This window comes from Pecten maximus, chromosome 13 (genome assembly GCF_902652985.1).
Source record: "Pecten maximus chromosome 13, xPecMax1.1, whole genome shotgun sequence".
Lineage (NCBI taxonomy): Eukaryota > Metazoa > Mollusca > Bivalvia > Pectinida > Pectinidae > Pecten > Pecten maximus.
Genome location: NC_047027.1, coordinates 22630598 through 22643123, shown reverse-complemented (window position 1 = coordinate 22643123; position 12526 = coordinate 22630598). Strand labels below are relative to the sequence as shown.

Below are 12526 nucleotides of genomic sequence, written 5' to 3'. Positions count from 1 at the left end.
CAGATACAAAGCTTTGTTACCTTGCACGTGTTTTATTATATAGCAGAGGCACATTAACCATCGATACATGTCCCATGTGACTTTTCCCCAAATCGAATCAATCGTGGGCTATGATAATGTGAACAATTTATCTACAGAAGGACGGCGTCACTTTCTGTATTGCACTGTTAGAGTTTTTCGCAATTTTCCCACTTTCTTGTCGACTTGCTCAGTCTGCTTGGTCGTACTTCAAAAGGCCTACAAAGCCCATATTAGAAACAATAAAAAAAAATACGCAAACAGGCTACCTAGAAGTTTGAGTACTCTACTGTGAATTTCTACATGTTTTTCTATCGCCAAATCACCGAACGCAAGTCATTCGCCAGAATTTTTTTTTTCTTAATTCGATGAATAACGGCAAAACGAATAACTAATATTATTTACGTAAGATCGCATTGAACAATTTGACGTTTTTTCTTTTCTTTTTTTGCGAAAAACTGCTTCGTTTTAAGGATTGAATCTTGATTTGGTCGATTTCATGGGGTCATGAATTGAGTTGCTCTTGAGACAAATTTAATGAACTGCGAAAATCTAGATTCAATCCTTATATTTCAATTGTTTTTTTTTTTCGAATAAAAAAGTCGGTCTAGATATTAATATCTTGTAGCTTGTGCAAGTCTAAATGCGGAAAAGCCCGAGGAGTTCCAGATTGTGCATGTCTTGTCGGTCGAGTAAAATAGTCCGCAATTTTAGGATTAAAAACAGCATTATTTTGTCAAAAAAAAGTATCTAGCATATCTGGTCTTTCATAAAATACAAGAATACATTATCAATTTGATAATTTTAATAATTAATCCATGTTTATAACAACAATGTAGAAAAAGTGAAATGGTTCCGCGGAAGGATTTTAACCATGTATTCATACGCACTGATCAGTGTTAATCTGGTCAAATTCATGAGCAAATGAAACAGATTAAGATTGGTAGTTTCATCGAGTCCAACTTGAGTAGAAATTGAAATATTTTGGTTTAGAACTGAATAGCCGAAATCAGTAAACCAATGGAAAAGCGCATTATAACTCAAATAAAGTTATGTTTAGTTGTGGGAGGAAATATATGTACCAGTTTTATTTCAATAATGTTAAAATAGCTGTACTAGGAGAACAGTTATACTTATATACATTGTATTGATATGTTACGGGTCATGCAGCCTTCAAAAGGATTCCTCGAGCGGAAATCTCTCCAACAGTCCAATGCAATGCATATCAACTAATTGTAATATCAATCGAATTAACAATTAACAAATGGTTTCCAATTACATCTTAGAACCTTTAAATTAAAAAAAAAAATGAAGGTTTTGATGTTTTATTTCTAAATGAACATTCTGAAATCGAGACATTGACAATACTACGCTGTATGTATTGTGTAAGCTGGATGGTCGCTTTGCACTTTGGGAGAGAATGTGACGGAACTATCCGAGGATACCCGAAGTTTCCCGAGGTAATCTTCTCAAGCCCTACAGATTCCCAAGTGTTGCTATACGTAAAAAAGGGGAAGCTATTGTCTTGATTAACGACAGCTTATCATATGAAAAGCAATGCCATTAAAAATATGTATGCAGAAACAAATACTAAACTTAAAGAAATATTGTTTAAGCTTCAGGGATGGGTGGCCCCACATGAAGACAATGATGAAACAATTATGAGTTATATGCTTATCGTCGCCGGATTGTATGGTACAGTCGAAAATAACAATTTCTTAAGTCATTTTCTAAAATCCAACATAAATATGATCATTAAAAACAATTCAATTAAGGAATGAACACCAATAAAAAAAAACACAGTTCAATTGTAAACATTTTAATATCTTCTCATATACACCTCTTAGTTGGGAAGGCTGACGGACTCGAGGTACATTGTATGTCCCCCGACCAAGTCGCGTGGTCCGTGAAAATAAAGCGATAGGTATGTAGGTGTATGGATTATGGATCACCTTACTATTCAACTTCAATTAAGTTTTATTCCGAGCGTCATAGGAACAGTTTGTGTATATGTCTGTATACAAACAGACATTAGTACATACTACATAAAGTCATACATTTTGGAGAGATATGTCTTATGATTAGCATATTGATAGAACAAATACATGTTAGAATTACTACACTGCAGCTCAGGCTAGTGGTTAGATGCATGGTAGATTAACGCTAAGATTAACAATAGTTTGAGCTTCAGCGCCTGCAGTTACAGTTCTCTCTTTTTTATTTAAACTTTTTTTTTGTTTTTTGTTTTTTTGTTATTTTTACTTATTTGATATAAGTCCAGTAGAGTATTTGTGTGAATATTTGAATTAATACATCGATAAATTTATCAATTTCAGCGTTCACTATAATATCTCTTTCTTTTTCTATCTTCGGGTTTCCTATAATGTTACAGGACGTCGTATTGATAAAGTAACAAAGACTATTTACGTGATTAAGTCATAAACAATATCTTAATAATTCATGTAGGTCTCTGGTTTCATTACCTATTAATCCTGTATATGGACAAAACAAATAAATACTGTAAACGGATTAATTTTGGGGCGGTCAAAATTTCGCGCATTTATAAATAAAGAAATAAGCGCATTCTAATTTTTCTGTAGGAATAACACACAAATTATGTATTTAGCTCAGTCATTATTTAGAGCAATGTTTCCTCTTTCCTGAATTTCCTCATTTTTCATCTATACAAGTATTGCATTGCTCACTTTTGTATTTTCCCACTTACTGTCGTTTACTAAATGTGACATAAAAGGAAACGGATTAATATCAGTTTAATACTTGCTTCCGAATCTCATTCAAACTATGATTGTATGATTGTGTATTGTACATGTATGAATTAAATGATTAAAGTAAGTTTATATTAATGTTTCAGAAACGAGAAGCGCGAAAATAATATTACCGCGAAAACAAAAGAACAAAGTTGAAACAAATATTATAACTGTTAGATCCCGAATTAGCTAGACCCCTGCATATGTAGTTTACGTTCTACACGATTTTGTGTCATATTCGACCTAATTTCCCAAATATGCATATATTATAAAACATGTGACCTTTAAATAATGCAAGACTTACCGTTTTCTTCATCATTCTTGAGGACAAATCCAGAAACGCAATTCAAGACTGCAAGCAAGCAAAAGACTCTAACAATCGACATCTTAGTCCAGGTCAGCATCTCGGCGGTACAGGTGGCACGTACCTGTCTGACGAGCTACGCAATGGAAATCCAAACAGAGCGCGGGGTGTTATATACACCTGTGACAAACGCCCGATTACCGATCCCTTGATCTGCTCGAATCTGATTGGCTCATTCAAATAGGGGAACTTGATTGGTTTAAGATTTAAGATGTTGTTACAATATGACCGACATTGAGACGTTGCATATTTTTTTAGAGATCGATTATTTTTAATAGTTATTTCTGGTATCCCATACTGCAAATCAACTATTATATATTTTTGACAATTATTTGTAACCTATACTGCTGTTTTTGTGTAAGCTCAACATATGGAGTTGATGGGGGAGAAACTTCATAACACCAAAGTTTAACATTGGAAGATGATAACGAATGGAAGCAAAATATCGCCCGATCGCACAATTCGCCAAGAAATAGATAAATAAAATAAAATAAATTAAAAAAATGAACATCGTGCGCACATCATTATGCATCGTTTGTACATCATGCATGTAATTTATGTGCAAAATTGAATGTCCACATACAAACAATACACATTATATCTCCTATTTGGTCGCGACTCCCAATAAGGCAATCACGTGACGTACACAAAGGAATAGATTAACATGATGGTTAGCAAGCAAACATTATTTAATTCAAATAATACTTTACATCCTTACTTGGGTTTTGTACAGAAGACGTCCTAGTGTAGTTCAAAACCCTATACCTGTATCGCTATTTCACCTTTCTTGGAAGGAAAGTTCTTAAAACAAGCTAGAGGACGAAGACGTTACACTGAATTTTGAATTGGGGATGGTCGTGTTTAGGTAAAAATCGTGTATTTCATATAATCTGAAGTATGCAATAGATACACTGTCGTGTAATGAGATTTATTGAGGTATCTTTCTTGGAAGCTTTTCACCGGTCTGTGAGACCGTAGATCTTAAACCAACGAAACACAGCGACCTGATAATCTAAAGTCTACATGTATTTGGACCTCGTATAACACACGTTCCGATGTTTTGGGCGGCTGAATTAAAATTCGGGGAAAATTAGACCCCTGGTGCTCATTACTTATGTTGAAGACCGGGTGTGTCATTTTTACCGAATTTCAATCACAAGTCTCTAGTCAGGGGTAGATGAGAGTTAGTGTAAAGAGCGAATTTTGCAGAGCAACTGGCCCCTATACCATTCCCCCTACCTTCAGGAATGGTGTGGAATTCCCTTTTATTGTATTTTTGCCTGTGAAATATAGAAATTTTATCAAACAAATAAAAAAAAATTCACTGCAGCGATGAGCAGTGAAAATATAAGATTTGGCAGTGAACATGTAAGATTTTGCCGTGAAAATATAATTTTTTTTTTAATTTTCGACCAATGAGATCAAACCTTTGTATTCACTTCAAGGAAACTTATCGATTTTTCGTATCGATGTAAAGAAAGTTAAATTGTTTATTTTGCTGTATGTCTGATATATTCAAACTAGCTTTTGGTAAAGTACTCACTTGACGTTAGTTGTGGCTATTCATGCACAGATTCTCCGATAACAGTTGCCAACACTTAAATTGCGCTAATCAGTCATTTCAAAATAGCGCCGTCAAGTTGACGTGGAGTAACGTCACAACGAGAAGCCGTCATGAATTATGTTTCTGATTCCTGCACTTTTATACACTTAATTGTTCGATGTTTTTAATGAAAACATATATAAAGTGCAGAAAGAAAAAGAAAATTGAACGGTTTTCCGTTTAATTTAATATATATTTCGCCCGTATGACAAAATATTTCGATATTTTTCACTCGTGCTTCGCACTCGTGAAAATATCGATATTTTGTCATGCTCGTGAAATATATGTGATATCAAACGGTAAACCATTCAATATACTCTATATATACACCCTTTTCCCGACCTTCAGAAATGGTACGGAATTCCCTTTTATTGTTTGATATTGGAACCTATTCTTGTTTCAATTCGCCAAGTGCGTGGAAATATTAACATTAATATATGTTTTTCTTTTACTCATTTCAATAACTATAATAAAAGTACATTTACAATGAAATACGAGAAATGGATGAATGACGGGAAATCAATTTGTTTTCTGGGTAGAATAGTTGCATAATTATATATACACTGTAAATATACATATTCCCGGAGGAGAAATTGATTTAAGAAATGTAGATGGTTCATTGTTGACCTTATTTCATCCACCAAACAGTGTTGGTGAGAAACACCTGTACAGGATTAATCGTGGTCCGACACGGGATTTAATCAATTTTGTACTTTTATTATCACAAATGTCTCTGGGCCCTCACGGACCTTGACCGCGAAGAATATACCATGAAAATTGACCTATAGTAGCAGAATGGACATCTACCTTGTCAGCACATAAATTGTCCAATCTGTCCAAACTAAAACTTTCAAATTGTTATGATGATTATATAATGAACGCCGAGGGTTGTCATTTTTACTGAATTTTAATCTAGCCCCCCAAAACATCTGAAAATATGCTATACACACTAGTGGAGGTCCAATTATACATAGACTTCAACAAATGCTAAGGTCTCTGCTTAAAACTGTTCGAGTTACGAGTTGATCATTCAGTCTTTGTGATGAAGAATCACTTGGTTGTTAGATGTCCAAAAAACACAATAAAAAATGAATACAAAATAATAGCAATAATTAAATCAACAAATATCACAAACACAGACAAATATCCTCTATCAACAACTAACCTACATTATACAATTATAGCCTTTTGATGAGGTCGATGCATGGTTTTATTGACCGAAGAAAAATTATCGACCGAGGACGAAGTCCGAGGTTGATAATTTTTCTTCGGTCAATAAAACCATGCATCGACCGAAATCTAAAGGCTATAACTGTTTTATTATTTTTCTTGGTTTTGTGTTCATCGCCTTTCATGATGTTAACCTCACGTGTCAATTCCAAGTGTCTTTGTATTCCGTGTCTGTATGATAAGAGAGTAGATTTTTTGTACAGTTCTCCGTTTTTGTTCCTCATTTCAAGATAAAAGTTAGCCAGGGCCTCATCTAGCTCGGAGATTTCATACGTTTCAAACTCCGCAGAAAGACTTTTACTTGTAAGGTATTCTCTAAATACTCGCACTGCCGTCGTGGTAACTCTTTTCGTGTTTGCCGCATCTGCATTGTTAAAGATTCTGTCTTTTTCATCCACTGACAGAGAAGCAAACCTGTCAGCCATTTCGACTCGTCTCGTCTGCGATTGTTTACAATCAAGATCACGCTAGACGCTTGACTGTTTATTTCAATGCCCTTCTGAATCAAACGCTCAAATGACTAACATGCTCTGATGCTCTGCCGCGGTTTTTTCCCGATCTATTTATAGATGGATCGGTCAATCAACTTTTTCAATCAACTTTTATCGGTCGATCACTGTTTTAAGGATGGTCACGTGAGGTCTCAACGTCCAATGATATTGGCGCAAAAACTAACTAAAATAATAATAGAAAATATCACTTATCTACAAATATCTGAATTCAGAGATATTCTAAAAGGTATTTTGAATCCACAAATATCATAAAACCGGACAAATATCCTATACATAAAGAAGCATTGTAAATCATCAGCTATCCAAAATTCGCAAATATCATCATTCCACAAATATCTGCGACTTTCCTAAACGACAGATACCCTAAATCCAGTCAACTGTCTGAATTGATGATGACATGTATCAATTAGGCATATGGATTAAAGTATATTTGTTAATTCTGAGATGTATTGTATTTGGTATCTTGGATCAATACTAACCGACACAGATGACCACTCTGATAATGGTCAGCCAGATGACCACTGGTTATCTCCGTAATATCATCTCGTAACTGATCTGACATTATGTTACGTGTGTGATTGTACATTATCTGTGTTCCGAATAGTACAATACAATACAATACAATACAATACAGTATTTTATTTATTAGAGTGTCACACATTTTTACAACATGGTAAAAACACAGTCATGATAGATAAAAATACCAATTAGAGTAAAAATGTCCAGCCGAAATTTGGCTTACGAGACACTTAAAAATTATACCTATTAAGAATATCAAGTATATTGTTAAAATAATTTAGGATTTAAGAACACAACTTCGACTTATCTAAAATTGTAAGATTAGAAAAACTACCAGTGTCGTAACATAACCTCCATATTTGGGTAAAGATACATAATAATGTACAAATTAAACAAAATTAAAACATAATCTTCGTCTGTACATGTTGTATAATGTCGATGTTAACGTGGATTGTAAGTTCGCATTTCGCATAGGAAATTGTAATTTGATTGAAGAATCAAGATTTGTGAAATTTGGTAAATAAAATAATGCTTTGTTGTATAAAGAAAGTTTCAAATCTGAGTAAAAGTCACAATCTATGAGAAAATGAGTTTCATCTTCTATAGGGCCTGAATGACATAAAGTACACTTTTTCTCCTGTAAAGGCGTAACAGGACGAGAATACCGATAGTTGTGTCAACATAGTATAAAACGAAATTAAACATCAATTAAGTTTTTTAGGCATGACTGCCGTCTCTACAAGAGTTACACTTATTGTTTTTGTTCGTGTTACCGTAAATTGGCCTTAAACGGTATGTACAATTTATAGACTCTAACACCATTTAATTCAAAAGATCCACAGCATGTGTATTCGGCTCTAGCTTCTGTCTTCAATCTGCTTTTTTTCTTTATCTGCTCTTCTGCATCATCATCATCATCATCATCATCACACTGAGAACATATTTTCTATACGCACATAGACAGAACAAGTTTTCTTTGCTTTGTATGGCATGCAAGAACTTCTAAACGTAAATTATGAGCGAAAATGGTATTATGAAATGCATTAAAAATGCTGAAATAAATGGTTGTGAGTGTTCCCTTGGTGATAAACTGAATACTGTTTAATAAACGGAGAAAATATTGATGGCAGACATTATCTAGAATTTTCGAGGTATCTTCTTTGACACTTACTATATATTTCAAATACTAAGTTGTCAATTTCAAGTTGCATTCACAGCTTTAGGCCTTTGGCAAACAAAACAAAATACAAAACTAAAAAAACAACCAAAAAAAACAACCCCCCTCCTCCCTTCCCCCTCCAAAAAACAACAACAAAAAAACAAACATACAAACAAACAAATAAAGAAAAGAAATACAGTGCAAAATAATGTGTGTTACAACCCAAAAGTGAATAAATCTCTTATAACATACAATGTATAATAACGAATATACAATTTTATCAAACCAAACATATTTAAGCAGTTTTTAGCAAAATAATATATATTCATATTATGCATGTACATATAATATCCTGTATGCTTACATGAGTTAGATTCAAATGAGTTTGAAGAATTTAATTTCTTCCCATAAACTGATTTACCTATCTCTGTTTACACAAAGATTACCATCGGAACCCAGTCATGCGGAGTACCTCTAGGACGTTGTTATAAGTCTGCCTATTATCTTAAAGGTTACCAGGTGTTGTGTTGAATTAACGGAGTCTCCCTGATACTAGAAAATGACGCCATATCTCTTATAATACTTGGTGCTTATCCTTGAACTTTTGATTATTTAACAGTTGCAGAAATGTAATTAAGGATATTCGTTTCCGTCCGGTTTTTACGGGTACGAACTTTGAGAATTACGTACAATAGAGTAAATTAAATAAAAACTCGCCCTGAACTTCATTTTGAAATTCATTCGACCGTTAAGCATTGGAAGTAGAACTGATATACATTAACTTGTAGGATTTGACCAACTCCTTAACTGGAGTGACCTCGATCGAAGCTTACATCAATATATATATATATATATATATTTAGAGATATTTCTCTAAGTACAACTATGACAGGAAATTCAAATCTTTATCTTCAGATCACCAACACATTGTGTATATGATACATTTAGAGATATGTATACATTGTTGTACACGCTTTATCGAAGTCCAGTTTTGGAAATAGACAAAACTGACAAGGAACTTAGTAAATGAATAATAAATGTCCAAATGTCAAGGCCAAGACAGCATTAATCCGCATGCGCACTAGGCCGTATGTCCAACATAATGGAGTTGAACTTTAACCCGCACGCGAGCGTTATGTTAATTGTATAACACATAATGAAAACAAATAGACTCGAGGTGCTTTCTTTAACGTCTTCAGAAAATAAACGTAAGTCGGTAGACGTGTCAAAATTCCCCTGGACTCTTCTTGTCGTTATCCAGTCGCCCACTCTGACCCGGGGTTAAACCTGGTCCACGAAACGTAAATAATTCAACGTAATGAAGTAAACTTGATAGGATCTTGTATGGTCAGTGGATATAATTTATCTTGCTGTTTATCTTCTCCTTTCTTACTTGTAATGAAAACTAAAAAAAAACTAATTCCAACTAGTTGTTTAGATGCTCGGGACGATTAGGATTAAGCTACACACACTATGATACGCTTGTATAATTTCAGAGAGACAGAATCAGAAATAAATGGCGAATTTTATTTTCCTCAATACTCGATAACAACAGGAAGAGACATAGATTCAAATAGATAATATTTCCACCTGCCGATCTTTATATATAATTATTTCCTGTATGCTTAACTAATCTTGATTTAGGTTAAAGATGGCCTTCGTTTTGGTCCAAGTCAGGGTCAGAAATATGGAACAATTTCTCGTTTCATTACAAATTTTATTTCGTTAAGTAGCATAAATTGATTTTATCTTTGATTGTCTAACCATGGTTTAAGGTCGTCTGTCGCTAAAGAGAGTAATAGGTTTTGACCATATCATTAATTATCATGGAGAACATAATTATAAAACAAAACAAAAAACAGAAACAAAAACCCCACAAGAAAAAAAAAAAAAAAAAAAAAGATTCAAAACAAAAATGAAAAATACAGATCTTTACCCTGCTATTGACATTACCGAGAATAAATCTCAGGAAACGGCGCCCTCTTTGCGGTTCCTTTCCCACCAACAGCCAATCCCGTGCTACCATTCTTTGCCGTATTGATCTGTATGTATAATAGATAAAATTCGTAAAGAAAATGAAAAACATAGATTTAGCGAAAAACAGTTATTCAACCTGATTCTGCGAAAAGAGACACGTTCAACACGTGCTCACGAAGATGGATAACTTTCACAGCACGTCAATAGTGTGTAACTATATTACATTTTAGTTATAACGGAGTTTTGAAAAGTACGTAAACATTGTGTACTGTAATCTAAAGTAGTTTAAACTCGTGGGACTCGTAATTAACGCATAACTTGCCGTTTATATTCATAAAATGTATCTTATCAAAATATTGCTAATCAAATCGTTGATCTTTGCTTCAACGTTTCCGAAGAACTTACTTTTGAAATATAAGGTAAACAGGATCGGCTTACTTTATGCTGACATGTGTGTTTTATAGATGTATTTTGTGTCAGAAATTGGCATTTTGTAAAATCAGTGTTTTTTGTGCACTCACTTTTCGGGGAAAAGTAAATTTTTCACGAAATTTCAAGACCTAAATAGCCTCTATTGACATTCTACAATTTTAGCGGAATTGTTTGGGAAATGGACAAAGGCAAAAATGTGAATTAGACAGACAACGTAACCCCAATAAATATGTAATTCCTAAATTAAGTTTCGATCTTAAGAGGAAACCTTCTCGTCTAAGATATGTGAATATGAGATATTGTTAACAGACGTTGTACTTAACCGCATAGATCAAAATATGTATTTCTATGTTTTTCAATAGTTGTTTGATGGAGAAGTGTGGAGTCAAATCACACGGGGGCATTCCTGTCCCTGTGTATACATGTATGTTAGGCCAAAATAAAAATAAAAGTTGATTTGGTGTAACCAACCATATCCAGAAAAAAAATGGCCTACCCAGAAAATGTTACTGTGAAAAACAAAACTTGTTTTAGAAATAGACTTGACCGTTCCGGATATAAATTTTGTAAATGTCCGGAAGTTGCTTTGCAAGTTTGAAAATACGACTCGCAAATCTTTTTATATATTTATTTATTTATTTATTTATTTATTTATTTATCTATCTATTTACTATCTATTTATCTATTTATTTATTTAATTATAATTTTTGTTTTCTTATTTTTTTTGAGATTACAAAATAAGTAATGATTTCCAAACAGTTAAAATTCTGGTCTGTTTTTGTATTGAAGTTGAACATACATGTATGTTTTCAGAACTGAATTAAAAAAAGTTCTGCACTACCTACCTACCCATATGTAAAACCCCTGGTCAGGTTACAACAAACCAAGATATTGTAGGAGGTGACCCTATCGGCTATTACATGTTAAAATCTGCCTTTCATCACACTTATCTAATTCTAAAAGGAGAATTTAAACAATTACCAGCTGCATATATGTCCAAATTACCTTATTAAAGTAACTGCCTGGTTTATGAAATCGCATTTCATTTTAGACCAGAAATGTATCCAATATCGAACACTTTAATCCTGAAAGAACGCTGAAAAAAATATTACAGTTGGAGGATAGTGAAATGTTTAATCTAAAGGGTGTCTTTAAAACGCTCCGTCTCTCTGGAGATTACTATTTCGATTATAAAATTACCATAGAAAAATAACACTACAGAACCACACTGTCCTATACATTGTAAAAGTCTATCGATGTCAGACAATACAGTGACTATATATTACAGTGACTATATATAGCCCGAGTTTTCTCTGGCCATTATTATTCTCTTTATTTCCTCCACAAATGAAGATTCACAAATAGAATAATTACATCATACAATCAACATATAAACAAGAATAGTCTGAATATACATATACAAAGTTATTTCACACACAAGTAATTATATTGAAACATCAATTGTTAGCAAATTGGGTTATATTTTTAAGCATTTCATTCAGAAAATTTACATTTGCTAATCTTACATATTCGTTGTCTTCGTTAGACATGTCATAGTCTAACTTGCTTCCTAATAAAGCATTAACTAGTTCAAAATCTGATAAATTGTGAAGGTACGCAATAAAATCAATACCCAACATATTAAATAAAAAACACCATAATTTATCACGAATAGCAGTATTCTTTTCACAATGTAGAATTATATGCATTAAAGTATCGTTGTATAAAATACCACAGTAGTGGCATAAAGCCATATGGTCCAACATACGAGATGTTGTACATAATTTTATGATACAGTGTATAGATTTATAATACTGAGGATATTTAATAGCCAATTTCCATAAATAATGTGGTTTAATTTTAGAATGAATAAATTTAAATCTGAAAAAGTCATTGTGGTTATGCATACGTTCTAACCATGCAGTTTCCTCTACTCTATATACA

The 12526-nt window shown here is 33.2% G+C and overlaps 1 protein-coding gene across 1 annotated transcript in view; it reads right to left on the bottom strand.

Annotated features, from left to right (window-relative positions):
* Positions 1-3220, bottom strand: part of LOC117340310 (MAM and LDL-receptor class A domain-containing protein 1-like) — a gene marked incomplete in the record, with an annotated part of 53448 nt that extends 50228 nt beyond the window's left edge. Inside the window, 1 exon segment of the mRNA XM_033902077.1 lies at positions 3091-3220. Coding sequence (XP_033757968.1) covers positions 3091-3190 — 100 coding nt within the window.
* Between the last annotated feature and the right edge of the window lie 9306 nt (positions 3221-12526).